General features: G+C 39.1%; 1 protein-coding gene and 1 long non-coding RNA gene across 7 annotated transcripts in view; one reads left to right on the plus strand and one right to left on the minus strand.

Moving 5' to 3' along the window:
* The window catches only part of LOC126606541 (uncharacterized), a 91,874-nt gene that overhangs the window by 30,570 nt on the left and 39,944 nt on the right, over positions 1 to 21,360 (plus strand). The gene's annotated exons all lie outside the window — the stretch shown is intronic.
* Positions 1,907 to 12,442, minus strand: LOC126606536 (cysteine-tryptophan domain-containing zinc finger protein 3-like). Of its 6 annotated transcripts, none has more exons than XM_050273924.1 (13): positions 11,900 to 12,442; positions 10,678 to 10,750; positions 10,456 to 10,580; positions 9,941 to 10,333; positions 8,556 to 9,847; positions 7,853 to 8,280; positions 5,880 to 7,762; positions 5,606 to 5,763; positions 5,231 to 5,391; positions 4,725 to 4,822; positions 3,443 to 4,279; positions 3,264 to 3,349; positions 1,907 to 2,107 (listed from the first exon to the last, which is right to left on the minus strand). In XM_050273924.1, exons 1-11 carry the CDS (start codon positions 11,999 to 12,001, stop codon positions 4,061 to 4,063), a joined length of 4,932 nt encoding a protein of 1,643 aa, XP_050129881.1. In that variant the 5' UTR covers positions 12,002 to 12,442; the 3' UTR covers positions 1,907 to 2,107; positions 3,264 to 3,349; positions 3,443 to 4,060. The 6 variants fall into 6 exon arrangements, with proteins under 6 accessions (XP_050129881.1, XP_050129885.1, XP_050129883.1 ...); XM_050273928.1 differs by having other exon boundaries at positions 1,907 to 2,205; XM_050273926.1 differs by having other exon boundaries at positions 3,239 to 3,349.

Consider the following 21,360-nt stretch of genomic DNA (forward strand, 5'->3'; position numbering starts at 1 on the left):
ATTTTATATAGTTTATCAGTTTCAAAGAAATAATGATATAGTAAAACAGATACACATTATTACTGTTACCAAACTAAAACTTAGTATTTTGAGGTCAAAATTTAAATTCTTTACTATAAAGTATAAGGGAGGAAATTATTCTAAAACCATAAAAGAAAGGTAGAAATTATAATTGTACGAAACGTCGACGTTTCACCGCCTAAAACCTTTCCCGCCAAAATAAACCGTCGAACTTTCATCTCATTCAACAGCTCCGGCGCTGTAAAGGTTCCGGCTCCGCAGACTCACAGCATTCCGCCACCATAAAATCCGGTTATTTATATGACACTTTGACGGTTTCACCACCAACCATATCATCAACTGTTATGTCAGGCTCCGAAGAATTAGCTTTGCAAGCCGGCCGTTGGATGAAATGCCTGAATCAAACGTTGTGTCCTTGGACCTCGCTCCGGTTACGTCGACACGGGTCAGCCCGGAATGGCTCTCTGGCTCTTTTGGAAGATGCCCGAGTGTACGGTTCTGCCCAACGAGTTCACTTTCGCGAGTGTGATTAATGAGTGTTCGATCCTTGCTCATCTCAGAACTGGGAAAAGAGTTCATGGGCCTGTTGAACTTTTGTGTTTTCGATCTAACCTTGTTGTTTTCTCTTAGCTGGTTGATATGTAGGGGAAGTGCAAGAATGTCGATAATGCTCAGCGGGTTTTTGATTCGATGGGCTGTAGCCTGTAGGAATGTTGTTTCTTGGACTTCAATTATCAATTGCTTACTCATTGATCGGAGAGTGGGAGAATGCTCATGGTCTTAGGTCAGAAATGAGGCGTACGGGAGTGCAAAAAGAACCCGGGTGCAACCGGGTTGAGGTCAAGGACTCAACTTATGTATTCTACGCAGGAGATGTATCATCATGTGCGCGAGGGAGCGAGGTGTTGGCTTTGTTGAGGAAGTTGGAAGGTAAGATGAAACAAAGAGGAAGGTCTTTGTGGATGTGGAGGAGTAGGCCAAGGAGGAAATTGTAGGTTTGCACAGTGAGGGATTTGCGTTGGTAACCAAACTAAAAGGATTGTCAAGAAGCTTTCAAGCTCATTGGTGCCTGAGATTGTTGAGTGGGAGTTTCTTGTTAGAGACGTTAATATATTTCATCACTTTAAAAATGGTTCCTGCATTTGTAGGGTTTTTTTGGTGATTAGCGTTTCGATTTGTCTTTATATCCTTAATAATCGTAATGGTATTAGGATGCTTAATATTTGATCCCCGAAAGGCAGTCTTTCTCTATGCACGACATCCCGTCTTTATTAACGCATTGAGGAAACTTCGCTTCTCAATTTTTCGTCAAATTTGATCTCATTTATTGACATTGTTGCTTAAATTTTAGTTGCTTAAACTTTAGTATCTAGTCTCAGATCTAAAATTTGACACCAAAGTCGGCTCAAAAATAGGCATCATTCCCCTGTAGTAGGCGGCATATGGATAGAAGCCTTCCACTTAAAACCTAAATAATAAATTTTTTTTCAGGACGTTCTGAACGGAGAATTTCTTTTGGACGTCCAGAACAGAGAATTTCTTTCTTATAAAGGACATGAAAAACCCATGAATTCTCAAAGAGTAACAAAGATGTCAAACCCTTGCATTGCCTTAAACAAACGGCGTTTTCCATCTATTAGTTCGGATCAAATTTCTGCCACATTTACAAGTAGCCATCTTTGCAGTATCAGTCTTAAAATGTTGACCATATTTCACCTTCTAGTGCCGGAAAATCTTCAAACACGGATAATCTCCTACTCAGGCAGTCCATGAGACAGCAGTTTAACCATACGGGGTCGAAACCTCGAGAAAATCTTCAAGAAACAAAATAAGGTCCAGAACTCGAAAGAATTAAAATGATGATTAGAACAGATAACTCCGATGATAAAAAAATGCCGATAACTATTATTACTGTTATCGTTATTGTTCATGTATGATACATGGTGCGAAAATCATGGAGACAACAGTGAAAGGATTATTCAATGTTGGAATAAAAAGAAAAACAAGAGAAGAGAATAGTAAATACATTATGTAAACAACCAGCACCTGTTGCTGCCAGCGACCGAAGTCAGCCCCCATTCTTCTCCTGCATAAACCAAGATCCCACTTTGTGAATTGAAACCCGATAGAGTAACCTGCTTCGAGAAAACCTGCATCCTAAGGCAAACATCCAGCTTTGACATCCTAAAAGAACAAAACTTAATAATAATAATTAAAATCTTAAAACGGATATCTATCGTTTCAAGGCAAAAATCAAATCAAGAAAAAGCTCGCCCATCTGGCACGACTGATGTACTACACCCACATCACAGAAGAAAAACCGTTATCTTACTACGTCTAAAAATAACAGAAAGAACTATTTGTATATTAGCTGACAGAAAAAGGCAACTGAGAGAGGGAGACCACCACCACGATGGTATCACGGGAGAGTGGTTACTGAAAGTGGAGTACACAGGTATAAACACCCTCAAGCATCGCTGCATCTAGAAAACTTTATCCTTAAACAAATAAAACCGAAACTCAGGCATTTAAAACTGTTGTGCACTGAAGTTCAATGTAAAGCAGCCATATCAGTTACCAACAAGGATAAGATCCACAATTTTGCGAAACATAATAGGTAGACCCTCATTCGCTCGGTATAGATCGAATGTTGATAACTCAACAATCAATGGCGACATTTATAAATACAAGCTTGTAAAACAATGAATGACAACACATGGCATACAATTGAAAGTACCATGAAAAGTTGAAAACCAATCAAGCTTAGTGCTGGGGAAACAATGAGCACGTGCACTCGGTTGATGCAATAAGCAAAGGTCTGACCAACACCAGGACCATTTGAACTGAAACTACAGTCATTGGTTCATGAACCACATCATTAAATATTTATTACTGAGAATATAACAGCAAGTGCATGCTTAACAAAAACCAAAAACAAAAAGATTCTAATTACTCTTCAGCAACCAACTCCAACCGAGAAGAAAGAACCCTCGTAACTTTTTTAAAATCTAAATATAGAAGTTTACTCTTAAATATCAGCGTATCACAAGTACATAGCATGAATTGCGAGAAAATTTTCATATGCCACATCAAAGCATCACGAGTAATTGATGCAGACGTAAACTGATACATCCCACCACATACAAGGCAAAATTTATTATTAGAAAACACATGAATAATATGGGGTAATTCTTGGAGTAGGATAATGTTTGTAAACCTTTTTTTTTTACACTTAAACTCACATGCAGCGGTGGTCCTAGTATGTACTCCAGTAGGTCACAAGTCTGAACTTCTCAGGGGTTGCTCAACCAAAGTTCTTTGATTTCACCTACACCTACACCAACATAAAAAAGTTTACAAAACACATTACTCAAAGGACGACTTCATTGTTGCCATTACAGTGAAGAAAAATATTACATACCTGAAGATTCAATTTGTATTTCAGTCCCCTGCACAATCAACGTATACAAAAGCTTAAGCTTTTTTTGCTACAAGTATAAAGGGAACCTTGGCCAAGAATTTGGTTTCCATTCCATCAAAATTCTGAAAAACAGTAACAAAACAGAAAAATGCTTGATAGAGCAATTGACCGATCACCACTAGTATTCAACCTTCTCAAAATGGTTGCCTAAGAATATCTTCCAATCCCTATAGATATTTTTTTCTTAAACCTCAAGCACCAAATCACAGGAGCCAAAAAAAAAAAAAAATATATATATATATACTATTACATTATCTCTGAGCTATGCTCCCGAACAACTAAATTATTTTCCCAACCCATTAAAACTTATGGCTGAGCATGATGTGCCCTTATCGGCGTCAAAAATAGACTTAACTTGCGAAAAAATATATTATAAAATTTGGTAATCAATCTCACTTTGTACACATGTACAGAAGAGATATGAACTGTCAGTAACCTGCCTTCTTTGCAGATTATCAAGTGAAGGTCCAGGTAGGCATCCTTTCTCCTTTTTTTTTTCCTGATGCCTGCCTGCTTAAGAGAGAAACCATGAAAACGTTCAATATATACAGGGTTGACTTAATCTCTAGCACCACCAAATTTGGATCGACTTATGGCCTCCATTGCAAGCTTAACCAGATGGATGAGCTCCTCTAAATCTTGGAAGCTGAAATCAATGACCCTCCTAATATAATAAATACAATCATTCTTATGTGCATCAGCCAGTGTCGCGCAAGCAGTTGCAAAAGCATTCTGGGATTTCCTTGAGGCTTCCATTGCAAAATTTACATCCAGTGTCTGCAAAATAATACATACTCATCTTACCCTCTTGTAGCACGCTGGTAACTGTAAAACCATTACTACACAATTAAATCTGTGCGAAAATATCTTACTGATCCTACACAAGACGAGATGACCTATGAATTTATAATCCAACTAAATATTTTAATCACAAGTCATTCAAGATGCTTGTAGAAAGAAAAATAGGCTTGCTTGGAAGCTTTCATACAATATATTTTTTTCTTTTCCTTTTCGCTGAAACTCCAATAACAATTGGCTAATCTATGCAAAATCTGGTGGCTGGAAATTCCAATTCAGCTTCCTAACTTTTTTATCCACTATATATCCATGATTCATAGTTCTGAATCTGTGGTCCTGAATAAGTGCGTATCGAATCACCTCGAAAGAACACTTCTTAGCAAAAATTTATATCAAGACCGAGTGCAAGACTAAATCAACTTACAAAGTCAAGCAGCCTGACAAAACTAGAGCGGTTACGAGCAGCAGCAACTTGGTTGTTCAAGTTATCTAAATCTGATGCAGAAGATGATGGAGACTCACCTGAACAGTGAAGAGTTTAAAGACAAAAAAAAAAAAAAAAAAAAAGTTGAGTTGTTTGATATTCCTTTTCTCAGTGAAAAGATAAGAACACCCAGATTTCTACCTTCTGCTGTTTTTTATCAACAGAAGCAGTCTGTACATATTTATCACAAATGACAGATAGATAATGTAGATATTTCATTATTAGTTATGATAAGTATGGTTCTGCAAATAACAGTAAAGACAGTATCAAGGCTTGACATTTTCAACTAAATATATTTACCACATGATTGTTTAGTAACATAAATGTTCAAACTAGAATAAATAATCTACAACTTCAAATGGCAAGCATTTCCTAATGTAAGAACAAAACTGAAACTTGACATGCAATCCAAAGATTATCACATAAATCATTCATAATCTCCCTACCTTGAGGAGCCATATTGAGAGTAGCTTGCAACTCATGCCGATCCCTGTTTGTACTAGAATGTTTACAGTAAACCACCCTCATGTATGCCACCTCCATGCATTTATAGGCCAAGGCAGCAGAAGCTACTTCTTTGCGGCTTTCATATTCATGGGCACATAATCTGTGAATTCAAAAGGTTCAGCACAGAGCCAAACACCAGGCTATAGGAACACAGAAACAAAAGCTTCAAAACTTATAGGACATTACATATTTTATAAAATTAAAAGGGACCATCTCTGCATGCTAGTAATAGCTAATTGAATCTATTGGCTGAGACATAAGTCATCAGGATGAGAAACAACTATTTCTCTTAAAACTTAGAGCATCTAACTTACTCGCAAAGTTTAGCTGTAGTACTGTACACTTGCAACGTAGTCATATCTCCATGTTTGCCATTCTCACTACTGCAACTTTCTAAAAGCACGGCTCCTTGGAGAAAGTTCAGGGCAGCTTGGAAGTAAGCCTCACTACTTTCAAAATCAAACCCAGAGTTCTAAAACATAGTAGAACCGCAGTATGAGTTAAGAGCACAAAAAAAAAAAAAAAAAAACAAATTTGTATCAATTCTGTACTAAAGATTTGCTAAAAAGTCAAATGAGAACAGGAAACCTTAAGATAATCAGCATAGTCTCTAAGCCTCTTGGCCTCTTTCAAGGTATTAGTAGCAGTCTGGGCAGAGGAGTTTCTCACAGGACTTGGCGCACCATCTCTTTGTTGATCAGGCTTGCAATTAACTCCATTCTTGTTAGCAGCAGTCCCAGCCTGCTTTAGTGACGTTGTCATATCACCATTGACAGTGGTATCGACAGGAAGCCCTTGAAACACTACTTCTCTCTCAGACCCTGCAATAGGTGGGGAGCAAAGAGATGGTGTTTCTTCTTTCCTTTCACCTCGGCAATGTAAAAACAATTGTGATTTCCCACTTCTTGACTCATATTGCATCTGACCATCCTCATGTTTCTGAATCAGGTTTTGTTGCAGTGCACTATTCCTATTAGGGCTCTGCGTAGAACTAAACTTCACATCTGATGCATCATAGTCCTTTCGTTTTGGTTGAGTTTCCACTCCACTGTCACTTGACCCATGTCCTGCATTATCCCCCCTACTAATATGATAGTTTTCATCCTTGAGCTTGACCCACTTAGTGCTACACTTTTCAGGAAGATCGTGTCTAACATTATTCCCTTTTCCATGAACATAATTGGGTTCAATCTCAGATTCATATCTTTGACCCTTCTTCGAGCAATCATTCACTGGATCAGAAGCCTTCATCCTGTTCCTATCCAAATTAGAAGTGCCACTTCTAACAATGTCCTTAGACTGCAAACAGGAACCCTTGCCAGATTTTTGCACACAAACAGGATCTCCAGTGTGATCCTTGTTCTCTCTATCATCATCATGAGAATGATTCATGCCATGCTGATTTTTGAGGCACCGACCGTTTTCCAAACCATCATTATTACCACTAAGCAAATGGCTATTCCAAACTTCAGAAGAAGGTTTGGCGGTGACATTGAGTTCACCATTGGCATCTCCATCCTGGTAGCCTACCGATGAAAATATACTGGCATCTCCATTATTTGTTAAAGGGAAACCACCATAAGCAGAATCATCTTTCCCTAAAGCATCTCCCCTTGCTGAAGTAAGCCTGTCTTCATTGGAGGTCCTCAAAGGAGATGAAGAAACTGATTCCACAGGTGAGCCTTTTACTTCTTCAAAGTTAACTCTAGTTTTATGAGAACCTGAAACCTTTGAAGAGCTTGAAGTGGCAGCCAAAGAAACATGCCCGGATCCCGAATCCCTTCCCAATGAATTTACACCAATGAATGTTTGTTGAGATGCATTCTTTTTACTATGTTTCTTGGGTTGCTGGTCTTTTACAATACTCCTATCCTTTTCCGCAACATGAATTGAATTAACTTTTGTTCCTGACATAACAATATTGGCCGCTCTGATTTTTCTATTTGGTCTATCATCTCCATTACCAGTACTGGACTCTTTACCATTAGACTTCAAAATCCTGGACCTCTTCTCCTTCCGATATCCGCTTTCACTACTTTCCTCCTTGGTATATAACTTCCCTTCATGCCCAAAATTTTGAAATGTCTCCACATTATTCTGAGTATCCTGCCATTCTCTCATCTTTCTTTTCTTTGTGGAACCATCTCTACTGCCTGTTCTCAAGTCCAAAGCCCCCCCATGCAATGAGACCTGAATTTGGTCTTTCAATTTCTTTGCAGAAACTTGTAATTTGTCCTTGGCTGCATCCTTAGTGCCTTCAGAATGACAGAGGTCATTGTATTTAACATCCTGACCACGTGCCTGGGTTAGCAAACCAGTACTTGAACCGAAACAAACCATCCCAATGTCAACATTAGAATTTGTGTTCTTATCAGCATGCCACATATCTCCTCTCTTCAATTTCTTAGAAGTTCCAAATGTATGCTGATCATCCTCCTCCTTGTTTTTCAATCTTACTGCCCTGGCATTATCTGCAGATATAGAACAACCCAAATAAATACAGGCACTGGTTACCTAGTTTTGCATGTGTTATGGCAGTAGGAAAGGGAATAACCACATACCTTCACTTGTTTGCTTCTCCTTCTGCTTAGGTATGGTTTTTTCAATTTTCAAGTTTTGCAGCTTGCTCGTATGTCGAGAACTAGATTTCTTTATCACATTTGATTCTAAAGGAGGCTGGTTTATGTCATTGGAGCTTATACTTTTCACAGCTACTTGCAGGTGGTTCTTTGTAGAGTTCAAGAGACTACTTCCATTACTTGCATTTGGTATTTCCTTTAAACCATGTTTCTTCTTCCCTTGATTAGACATGGCATGAGAACTGAGGTTCTGATCAAGATGTAGGACATCAACCGCAGGTACTGCAGATGCTGTTCCATTAGCATGAGTCAGCAGCTTATTTATTCCTTCTGAAGATGGCATCTGGTATAATGTTTGGAGTGCTTTGGTTGTTTCCTCCTCACTGATGTCACATAGATTCATCCCAGGCCTACACACAAAAAAATAAATAAATAAATTTAAAAAAAAAATTCAATGCCACAGTGAAAAGGCAGCAAAACAAGCATGCATAGACTCATGTGATTAGTTAAATATCTACACATACACAGGCAGGAATGGATACATGCAAGCGCGCAAGAGAGTGTGTGTGTGTGTGTGCGCGAGAGGGAGAGAGAGGGAGAGGGAGAGAGAGAGAGGAGTGAAAAAAAAAAGAAGAAAAGATAAGCAAATATTATTGTCAAACCCAATAGTAAGAAGGAAGCTTACAGCCAATTAAGCATGCTACACAACCACTTCTCAGGAAGTTGCTCCGGCTTAGTGCCTAAGGGTAGAAGCCGCCACTTCTGACAACTATCACAGCACACCCAATGTTCTTCTATAATTACAGGAGCTGCAGCCGCTGGTACAAGCTCCGAAGCAAGTCCATTTTCCTTTGTTTGTTGGCACAGAACGGGAACATCTTTTGACAGTAACTGATTATCGGACTTTTTGCCGCTCCATTTTTCCTTTGGTTTATCCAAACATGCCCTCAGTTTTACATCAATATCAGCAGCAGGTCTTTCTGCTATGTCCATTTTATCCCTTTGTTCCAATCTTTTGTCCCCCACTGAGACTCTTTGATTATCTCTGACCTTACCATTTTGCGACTTCGACTTCTGAACTTTTATATCAGATTGAGGAACACCATGACCTCCGCTCAATTTATCTTTTGGAGCCACACCCATTTCAAACTCCAGGTGTTCCTTTGTTGAAATACTAGGTGACTTTTCCTTGCTTTGATTTTCCTTTGACTTAGCCTTGCCCTCAGAAGATAGCTTTGGCCTCTTGCCACACACATTAGTTTTTGCTTGTTCACGTGATGTACCTTCCTTACCAGCATTGTGTTTGTGCAAGTCTTGCTCTTCCTTGCATTTGGATACATCAGAATCATCTTTTGAGGCTGAAATCTTGTAATCCTTGCACTTGACATCATCCCTGAGATCAACTGGAATATCCTTCTGTTCCCAGACCCTTTCCACTGAACCATACCTAGAACTCTGCTTCTCATTCTTGACACCACCCTGATTAGATATCAACTCCAATGGCTCTTCCTTCACTAATTCAGAGGAAGATAATTTTCCTTTCACCTCATTCTCATTCGCCTCCCTAGAAGCTTCAGGTGTCCTACTAATCACTTTCAAACAATTACCAACAAATACTGCATTGGACAAAGGCGTGGCTTTCAAGTCATTGAGCACAAGCTCCTTGTCTTCTCGGCTCCCAGTTTCTGATTTCTTTTTCATAATAATTTTCATGTTATTCTTGATACCATTCTCAAGCTTCAACGCTACCGGACTTTCACCCTTCCTGGATGCTTTAATTCTTGTCTCCTTCGACACTTTGCTGTTGCCCTCTGTGGAAACAGAGTCCATCACAGACAAAGATGAATGCTCTTGATGGCCCTTTGATGAAGATACTTGTTTTTGTTGATAAAGCTTTCTCTTTCTTACTAAGAAAAGCAAACTGTCATGAAGTGGTGATATCAATGCATCTCCAGGAACAGGAAAGGAAGTCATAACCTGTCACAAAACATAAACAACGCCCATCAATGCAACAGATCATTTTAGGTCCATCTACAGCAATAGAAACTGCAATAAAACATCTGGGCTTACCTGAATAATGTTAGTGGGAGAGTTATCCACAATCACTTGAGATGGAGGTTTCATTGCCCTACTTTCCTCAGGGCTGTTCTCCAAAGATAAAGATGGAGAGCCAAGTCCAAGATCACTATATATTGCTACATTCTTCTGAGCCGTGTTATCAGGGTTCATTTTGATTCGAACCTTCAGTGTCCTTTGATCAGTTGGATTCCCCTGTCTGTTTGAGGTTTCATCTTTCACAGAACACCTCTCAGCTACTTGAGTTGGAGGCAAGCACAAATTCCGTTTAACTGAAATGTCTCCAGGGAGGACCCTTGAATTATGTGACAATTGAGCAGTGTTAGCAATTCCAAGCCTCACATTTGGGGGTGCATTTGAAGAAGCTTTCAGATTCTGAGGGTCACCCTGTATGTTAACATAACCCGCGAATGCTCAACTAACATAGAACTTTCCAATCTGAGAAGATCTCAGCCATACATAAATCCTCCCTACCAAATAACAAATAAGAAGAATTTTTATCCATATACCTCTGTTAAACATTTAGGAGATCTTGATGTGTTGTAGTTTATCTGCGGGGTCTTTGGATGAGACAAAATGGATGGAGACCTTTCATAAGATGGTAAAAAAGTTCCATACCCACCATATTTTGCCCCTGAGAAAACGATAAAGTCCATCCACCTGATGAGCCATTAAATTTACAAGTACAAATATGAAGCACTCTGTCTACTACTTTCATGGATGTCACTTACCCAAAGTCTCAACAGAATTCCCAGCCTCAAAATCCTTCATGAAATGGCCCAAAGCATTCTGAATTCTCTCATCCTTGAAAAAATAAAAAAAGATAGTGTCATTACAAACATTTTTTTATATATGTGTCATTACATACATAAGACCAGAAAAAAAAAAGAATAATAACCAAAATGTCTGTACAGAAACATAAAGGGCTATTACAGAATGTTACAGAAGAAGCGAATTGTGTAAACTTGTCATGGGATACTGTTACCTAAAACCAGCTTAGCCCATCATAGGTTTTGTTCACGTAAATGGCAATCAATAATGCTGAGTCTTGAGACTATCTTGGAATTTTTTTCACGAACAGTATTTCTGATAGCCAAGACGACAGAAACGAGGAAGTGGAAACTAAATGTTATTTAACATTACTTGTTCATAGACAACCATTTGGCCTACCAAACTCAACCACTCAGCATTTGGAAATTTATAGGGGGGGTTAAATGTTTTGTTCTCTTGGACACTGAACAAACGAGTATTGAGTTCAAATTCACTAATGCTTTCCTTGGATCAACAACCATACAATCATAAATAATCTATAAAGCATCATAATTGAAAGAAAAGAGAATTTATGCTCATTTAAAAAATCTTGATACTATAAATCAGAGTAAATCAATGGTACCTACGAATAACTGCAAGAATTCACTACAATAAGGCTGTTGCATAATCAATTATCAGCAATCAGCCATGAATGTACTTCTTCTATACTTGAACCAGAAAATAATCTACATTGTCTCTAAAGCCAGCCGAAAACACCCAGAAACTTCACTGGCAGTTTCCAAAGCTTTTGCATATTGCGTTGGAATACTGCACAACTTAAAGCGAAAAAATTTAAGACTCCTAATTATTGCGTTGCGTTTTACTATCCAAGGGATAAAAAGTTTCTACTTCACCCTGCTAAACAGTTGTCTGCAAGTCCAAAGTTCATGTTCCAACTCAATTTCCTTACTTTCTTATATTTTCTCGGAAACCAAGCAAGCAGTTACAAATTACAATCCACCATTGTAATTCAACATACACATACATCAAAAACAACATGGAAACTCAGCCTTAAGAACAAATTCAACACACTATTATCTTCTTAAGATGTTCATATATTGTTTATCAACTCCAAAGCTTTCAACCAAAATTCTAATGAGAAATTCGAACACGAATGAATCAATGAGACAAAGATGCCCTTACAATGTAAGAGAGATCGTTGTCCGGGTCAAGGTTTTCCTCGTCATCATCCTTGTAATAGCAAGGAGCCTCGCCTTCTTCAAGCTCAGTATTATTCATCTCCATCACCACAAACCTTACAAAACCCTAACCCTAACCCTACCTCTAACCCCAAAACCCCAACCTTTTCACCCCTTCACGCACCGACCTTCCCTAAAGTCCAGCATCAGTCCAATCCCCAAAATACCCTCTCCGACCCACCAAAGCTCTCGCAAAACCCAGAACCCGATTCTCCGATAACCGATTTTTCACAGTAGGAATTTCAAAACCCCCGAATGGAAGAAAATCCCCAAAAATATCAAATAAAAATTCACTGAATTCATATTATGTTAAAGCTCCTCCGGTGGAACTCGCAGATCATCGGGTTCCGGGATCAACGGCGGAGATTGGGCGGGGCCGATCAGTGCAGAGTATTGATTGGCTGCAACGGGTTTCCACGGCGGAGCAATCGTGTTGATTGATTTTATTTTCCGTACACTGTCTTCTTCTCTTCGTTGGTGTACCAATTTTATTTATTTTATTTATTGATTTTATTTGTGTTTTTCGAGAATTTTAACGAAACATTTTTTGAATAGTTCATTTTTAACGAAAATAACATTTTTACTTTAAAAATCATTACGGGTACTATTCACCTACAATTGGATTAAAATCCAAAGTTTTCAAATTCGTTAGTTTTTCTTATTTTATTACTCTTTTTCTATTGTTTTTAGTTTTATTTTGTTTTTAATTTTGATTTGTTTCTCTTTTCGGTTTACGATTTATTATTTAAATAATTTTTTCATGTATAATTTTAGCGCGTGAAAGAATTGGGGTGCGTGCCAAATTGACGAGAGCTTTAAATTCTGGGAAGTCAGAGGGACATGTTTATGATGAAACAGCGTCGTTTGCCACGTGTTTTGAGTTGGGTAGATGTGCTGCTGCAGACTTTGTTGTGCGGAATGTGGACCTTGGTTTTGTTTTTGTTTGGAAAGGACAAGGATTGTCTGCCCTCTCGTGGCCTCTTGTTTTGTATGATCACGGTTAAGCCAAGTCAATATTTTATATTGTGTTTTTTTATATAGATAATAAGACAAAAATGAATAGTAATATAAAATGTTACCGTGACTTAACCGTGACCACACAAATAGGAGGGCACCGGAAGTGGGAGGCAGACAATCCTTGTCTGTTTGGAAATGTTGGATACAGATGATACGTAGTACAAAATAACAAAGTCAAATATAACTTTCTTTTAACCACGTTTAGTGGTTAGAGACAAATTCTAAGTTGATATTTCACACAACACATTCTAAGTACAATTTTTTGCATAGTGAATTGCTTGATGATGGCCAAATTAGAAAGAGGTTGAAATACTTCTGTGAGTTTTTCCAACCTTTGAAAGATGGAATGTCGTGGTGAAGCCACCAAATAGTAGCCTTTTGTAACATCCACCATCGCCCAGGGGAGTGGATCTTGTAAGCCTTATATGTATACTTTCATCTCTTCCTAGCACGAGACATTTTGGAAGCTCACTGGCTTTGGGTTCCATCGGAACTCCGAAGTTAAGTGAGTTCGCACGAGAGTAATCCCAGGATGGATGACCCACTGAGAAGTTCTCATGTGAATTCCCAGAAACAAAACCGTGAGGGCGTGGTCGGGGCCCAAAGCGAACAATATCGTGCTACGGTGGAGTCGAACCCGGGATGTGGTAGAAGCCCGGGCCGGGATGTGACACCTTTTATGAAGAAAAAATATATATAGTTGACCGTCAAGTAATGACATGGAAAATATATTGTAACATATATGTTTTGAGGGTCATTTATATTAATTAAAGAAATTGACGGTTCATTGTGAGGATGTTTCTTGTTACTATAACTCTTTATTAATTTGAGGCATATGAATGGCTATATAGTCTCCAAATCGACCGAATCCATATGTAGAAGAGTTTAAACAATGATAAAGATAATGAATGGTTTTGATTATAATATTATGGTAAAATGATTCCACATTAGGGGAAGGACCTTCCCTTTACTATGAATGAGTAAACTATTATCCTTGATGAAATTTGCCAACCTTAACATGCTTATCCTTTAATTGCTTAACTAATTAATTAATTAATGCCTCGTTCATCTTTGACATTGCTCACTCAAATTGTGCATAAGAAACCACAAAAGTACTACAAGATTAAACCTTAATCCTCCATTTGGTCATCATGCAAGGCTGCAACCAAGTTACAACATCGTCCCCCATTCTATGTTGGCATGAGTCATAAGTTTAGGTGCAATAGGAATGTATTTATGTTTCCTAATTTGGTTATAAATTCTCTTCAATATTCCTTGTATCGCAAGATGAAGTAGTATATATTACCTTCTAAGGAGAAGAATAAGATAGAAAAGAATATTTGAAACCTTAGAACTACTTTTATCTTGGCATCAAAGCAGGTTTCGCCCTTTCTCTTTCTCTTTGACTCTAGCTGCTAATCTCTAAAAACCCAAAATAATTTACAGCGTGATCTTGAAGTAAGAGAACCACTCACTGGAAAAACCCTATAAACCTAAATCACCAAAAACTCAAAGGCAGTGCTTACCCCACTAAAAGAAGGAAAAGAAAACCTAGAAATCTAAATCTTAGCGTCTCAAAGCAAGAGACACTGCTCATCACACTGAAAGAAGAAGGCAAAGATTGAAACTCAAAATCATAATTTTATCTTGGTGCTGACATTAGAGATTCTTGTTGGCTTCAAAATCAATTTGCAAAAAAAAAAAAAAAAAAGCAAAAAATCAAGGTGTGATCTCAAGACAAGAGAGTCACACGTGACCTAAATCCTACCAATCCACCAAGTCGTTGTTTTTAATAGATGAACAACGAATGATTGCAGAGGTTGGGCAAGAAAAACATGTTGAAGCAGGAACTGGGCTTGCGGCACTTACCTCATTTATGCAAGAGTCTTGGCATGCTACGTCTAGCATTCACCATTCAATTGAGCAGCAGGCGTGCATGCAGCCTAAACCGCTGAACATAAAGGAAATCATAACGTTGGCAGACTCGGTAAAGGCTCACCGAGCCTACCAGCGGAAGACCATAAAAAAGAGACCAGAATCTAGCCAGTCTTGGCCCACAACTATCTCTTTTAAACTTGATTGTTTCTCAAGATCAATCTGATGATCCAGGTAACATGGGAACAACCTTAGTTGCATCTGTTGATCTTGATACAGTTTGGATCATTGACTTTGAAGCCATTGATCATATGACTTATGATCGTACTTTATTTAACTCAATAACACCACCACCACGATATAGTATTGTCACTGTTAATGGAGGTATTGCCCCGGTTACAGGGGCAGGTTCGATAACACTTATTCATACTCTCTCATTACATAACTGTTTACTTGTTCCCACACTCTCAAGCCATTTGTTATCTGTGGGATAGGTCGCCGAGTAATTAGACTGTGTTGTGCAAATATTTTTGTCTTTCTATTTACTTCAAGATATCCGGACTCGTGTGATCATTGGTTGTGGTACTAAAAAGGGGGGTTGTACTATGTTGACAATGTTGCACAGGGTCGTGTTCATCAAGTTCAAGGTCGTAATAGTGGGAAGTTGAAGACTAGTAAATTGTGGCATTGTTGACTTGGTCATGCTTCTTTTGGATATTTACGGAAATTACTTCCATCATTGTTTAAAGATATCTCATATTCTTTTCTACAATGCAATATTTGCACATTAGCTAAAAGCCATTGTGCTTCGTATTCTCCAAGTTATAATAAACAAACAGTTCCTTTTGAGTTAGTTCATTCTGATATGTGGGGACCCTCTCCGGTTACTACTCAGCATGAAGTGCATTGGTTTGTAACATTTGTTGATAAATACACCATAATGACTTAGTTGTACCTTAAAAAAACAAAAGTGATGTGGGTAGCATCTTCAAAAAGTTTTATCACATGGTCTATACTTAATATTCAATCCTTGTTAAAGTGCTTCGATCAGACAACGGTGGTGAGTATCTTAATCAGGATCTTTCTAATTTCTTTACGAAAAAGGGCATTCTTCGTGAAACTACGTGTACTCAAACCCCACAGCAAAATGGAGTTGCCGAACAAAAAAATCAGCACATCCTTGAGATTACCCATGCTCTTCTTATTGGTAGTTGTGCACCCCGGACATATTGAGCTGATGCAGTCACTTATGTTATTTATCTCATGAATTGAATGCCATCGCATGTTCTCTCTTTTAGAACATCATTGGCCGTGCTTGCAGATCATGTTTTGCTTTGTTCCACTTTTTATCTCGAACCCCAGGTTTTTGGTTATGTGGCATATGTCCATCTTCACAAAAATTAAAGAAGCAAGCTTGATCCCTGTGCAGTGCAATGTGTGTTCCTTGGCTTTAATCCTCAACAAAAAAGGTATTGATGTTATCATCCATCTACTCAACATACGTACGTCACTATGGATGTTACATTCTTTGAAGACGAATTGTTTTTTCCTCCCAGCCATACTCCTAAGGGGAAGACAAACCTTAATTGACGATTATGGCAGGTTCGGTATAGTGAAGATTACCTCTGCAGATTCTTCTGCTAGCCCAAGTGGGCTGCCTAATCAAGATAGTAACAGCAGCAACATCCTTGCTGCACTGAAAGAAACCCGAGATGGAACATCAAGAGACAAAAACCCAAATGGCTTAGAGCGTGACAGCCCAAGTGGGCCATGCAATCCATGTTATTTCTTAAACCGTGACAACCCAAGTAGGCTATGTGATTTCTCAAATATTGATAGCCCAGTTGGGCGGGATCAGTCAATAGCAACCATCCCAAGTCCTTAAGCGTCTGGGGTACTTAATGTCGACTCAAATGGGCCAGACTTGATATTAGCAACCGTAGGTCTAAGTGATGGGTGTCTAGAATTAAGTGGACAAATGTGTAGCTCCATTGAAGTAAAACACGTCAATCTCAACTTTTCTTATACTCTTCAAGGACACGTTCATGATCCAAAGGGTATCCCTGGGGTAAGTTCTCACTCAGATATTGTGAAAACATCTTATGTGTTGCCTCATCGACAAAATCGAGGAAAACCACTGATAGGTACTCTCCAGAAGGAAATGTGCAATACCCCATTGCAAATTATGTATCCACTCATCGACTCTCACCGAAATACTATGCACTTGTTCGGCAAATGGAAACTATCAAAATACCTACCAGAGTGGAAAAAGCCTTGAAATATCCGAAATGAACAGAAGAAATACAAATTGAGATGGAAGCATTACAAAAAAATAATAATAATAATGCATGGAGTGTGGTTACGCTTCCCAAGGGGAAGAAATCAGTGGGGTGCAAATGGTTGTTAACTATAAAACATAAGGCTGATGGAACAATTGATCGATACAAGGCAAAGTTAGTGGCCAAAGGGTTTACCCAAACCTTTGGGGTAGACTACCAGGAAACGTTTACTCCCATGGCGAAAATGAATACCATTAGAGTTTTATTATCTCTTGCTACCAATCTTGACTGGTCTTTAAGACAATTTGATTTAAAAAATGCATTTTTGCATAAAGATTTAGAGTAAGAGTTGTACATGGATTTTGCACCAAGATATGGCACTGCAAACTCCAGTGGGAAAGTGTGTAGACTTAGGAAGACATTGTATGGTCTTAAACAATCACCCAAAGCATGGTTTGGGCGGTTCACCCAGGCAATGAAAAAGTACGGGTAACAATAGGGTAACTCAGATCATACTTTGTTCATCAAACACAAAGATGGCAAAGTAACCTTGCTCATTATATATGTGGATGATATTATTATCACTTGTGATGATACAATGAAAATTGAACGATTACAGAGATACTTATCTTCCGAGTTTTAGGGGATTTAAATACTTCATAGGGATTGAAGTTGCTAGGTCTCAAGAAGGAATATACTTGTCATAACAGAAATATATATTGGATCTTTTGTCTGAAACTGGTATGCTAAGGTGTAAACCTGACATGCCCGACCCTGATATTCTCCCAAACACCAAGGTAGGCACGTGTTGGTCAACACTCGAAGGTGACGAAGCCATATTAGAATGCATGAGAACAAGAAATAATTAAGACTTACAAATTTAAATATAATGAGTATGCATTTAAGGAACGTGTTCATAGCATACAACTAATCTAGAAGACTAAAAAGAAAATAATGTAAAATTGAATGAACAAATGAGTGGGTCCTACAACGAGAGGACTCGAAGATACTGATGCGGAAGTGCCTTGACGTCAAGATTGTACGCCTCGATTCTAAATCCTAAAGGGGCATAAAACAAACATGAGTGGATTAAGTTGATATATATATATATATATATATATATATATATTGTTGATGCACAAAACCGGAGGCCTTGGAACAACGTAAATCCGATTGTGAATCTGCAAGAGATGTAAAGAACACAAGATGTATCGTGGTTCACCCCAATGTTTGGGCTATGTCCACACTGATTATTGTATTTCTCTGAGAAGATTGTGAGGAGAGAGCCTTTGTAATGTGAGAATGAGGCTCTCTGAATGTGAGGGAGTTTGGGGATCTCAGGCCTAAGAATTGGACTCCCCTAATTAGGAGAGTGTGAAGTCCTTTTATAAAATAAGAGCTCATCACTTATTACATATTTGTCCATTCATCTATTACATAATTACATTTTAGTCCCCCGAGTATTTATACTAAATCTAAATACGGAGGCCCTAAGTATGGTATAAACAGTAGTCCTCCAAGTCTTCAGTCAAGATAGTCTTTTGGCTGGAGACTTGAAATTCAGTCCATGTGTGGGCCGAAGTAACTAGATGTCGTCTTGAACTGATACTTGATATGAGGCGGTGTTCAAAGTGAAATGATGCTCAATTAGAAGTAGCACATGTTGCGAGGCTGCTCGGCTTGTAGCTTATGTTGCCTTGGTTGGCTCGGCTTGTGGCGTTGAAGGTGAGGGAGTCCCTTTTATAAAATACGGGCTCGCTCCTCAATACATAAATGATGGGCTAGAGTTGATGCTCGCGGCGAGACGGTTGCTCAGTAGGCGACGATGCTCTCTAATGATGGTGAGGGAGTCCCTTTTATAGAATAAGAGCTCGCTCCTCAATACATAAATGATGGGTAAAGTTGACACTTGTGGCGAGGCGGTTGCTCAGCTGGTGGTGATACTCTCTGATGAAAGTGAGGGAATCTCTTTTATAAAATAAGGGCTCGCTCCTCAATACATAAATGATGGCTAGAGTTGACACTCGTGGCGAGGCGGTTGCTCAGCTGGTGGCGATACTCTCTAATGGAAGTGAGGGAGTCCCTTTTATAAAATAAGGGTTCGCTCATTAATACATAAATAATGGGCTAAGTCCCCCAAGTATTTTTATGAGGCCCAGTTGAGGCCCAATTTATGGTACATAATGTAGTTCCCCAAGTCTTCGGTCAATAGAGTCTGTTAGCTGGAGACTTTAAATTGAATCCATGTTTTGGCCGAAGTGACGGTTGTTCGGAGGCGGTATTTGTATACCCTGCACTGTAGCTTTGTAGGTGAAGCTTTGCAAGTGAAGCTTTTGAAGCTGGAGCTTTGTAAATGAAGCTTTTGAAGCTGGAGCTTTGTAAATGAAGCTTTTGAAGCTAGAGCTCTCGAAGTTGGAGTTTTGTAAATGAAGCTTTCGAAACTGATTGACATAAGTGATGCTCATGAATGTTTTATGTTCATTGACATGAGTGATGCTCATGAATGTTGACATGAGTGATGCTCATGAATGTTTATGTATGATTAACATGAGTGATGCTTATGAATGTTGATGTATGATGAACATGAGTGATGCTCATGTATAATTTTGGAGTACTGGACATACTTTTGATCACCTGGTTGGTGATAATAGCAGCAGGTTGCCGAATAATTTTGGAGTACTGGGCGTACTTTTGATCACCTGGTTGGTGGTAATAGCGGCAGGCAGCCGAATAATTTTTTGTAGTACTGGACGTACTTTTGATCACCTGGTTGGTGATAATAACGGCAGGGTGCCGAATAATTTTTGAGTATTGGGCGTACTTTTAATCACCTGGTTGATGATAATAGCGGCAGGCTGCCGAATAATTTTTTGTAGTACTGGACGTACTTTTGATCACCTGGTTGGTGATAATATAGGGTCTGACTCTTTTGAGCATATGGGCCTTTGCCCTCCACATAATATTCCAGCCCATTATTTTGGGCTTGCCCTTTTTTATTTATTTATTTTTATTTTTATTATTACCCTCTGATGGGGTTTATACAGATGTCTCCGAAAGATAAGAAAAATAAATCACATCATTCAAAAACAAGAAAAGTAAATCACATCATTCTGGTGATGTGTTTATTCCTTGCTTTTGCAGTGTCCCCATGTGCTCTCGTAGAGAAAAGCCTCACTTTTGCTTTCTGCTTTTTCTCGGAATGATCTGCTTTGCTTTCGCTTTTGTTTCCCATTGCGCCTTTCTCTTTCGCTTTTATGCCGCAGTTCATTTGATTGCTTTTCTTTCTACTTTTCTCTCTGGTTTCTTTTCTTTTCTCTTTTCTTTTCTGCTTTACACGGCGAGCAGCTCCCGCACTTAGATCTGCAACTTGGTGGCGATGAAACCAGACGAATGGGTTGGACACTCTTACTCTGAATTGTGGCTGACAATTTGGTCGCTGTGGCCTTAATGGGTTGGACGTTCTTACTCTGAACTGTGGCTGACAGTTTGATCGTTGTGGCCTTAATGGGTTAGACGCTTCTGGCTCTGCATATTTGTAAAAAAGATGACCTGCTTGGGATGGAAGTGCCAAAAATGGATGATTGCACCTTGGGATAGTTTAGATTGCGGCTAAACCCAACGCTTGACACCTTGAAAGAGGCGGCGGCGGAAGCGGCGAGGTCGGCGTGGGAAGCTTCGATCAATGGAGATTAGACGGTAGATCTGAGCAGAAAAGAAGCCACCATTTCTAATCGGTTCAGAGCTCTCATACTCTCTCTTTGTCCGAAACAAATGGAATGAAAAAACCTTGAAACTCTTTCTCTCTCTTTCTCAGAACATTAAAACAAGCAGGGGCCTGGACAACCCCTGGCAACTCCAGAATCCAACGGAGCTCTTTGGCCAGAGACTCGAAGGCCGATTCTCTGTCTCATTCGGAATAAGCTGCGATGGTTTGGAGGGCCGCCCTTTTGGCAGTGAAAGTGGTCGCTGTTGATTGAAATTGAGGGCTGACGATGACCCAAATGAGATATTTGAAGATGCGGTGGTGGGATTGATAGAGGCGGAGGAGTTGTGGGGGAGAAGAGAGACAGTGCTGCTACAGTTTCTGCTAAGCAACACCTGATGCTGTGGATTCATTTCAATGGCTTGTTGCTGTGTCTCTGTGTGTGGGTGTTGGGTTGTTTGGTTCCTGAGTTTTCTTTGCAGATTCACGACGGATGTGAAAAAATGAAAGAGAACCGACACAACTTTTCGT

This window comes from Malus sylvestris, chromosome 16 (assembly GCF_916048215.2).
Source record: "Malus sylvestris chromosome 16, drMalSylv7.2, whole genome shotgun sequence".
NCBI lineage: Eukaryota > Viridiplantae > Streptophyta > Magnoliopsida > Rosales > Rosaceae > Malus > Malus sylvestris.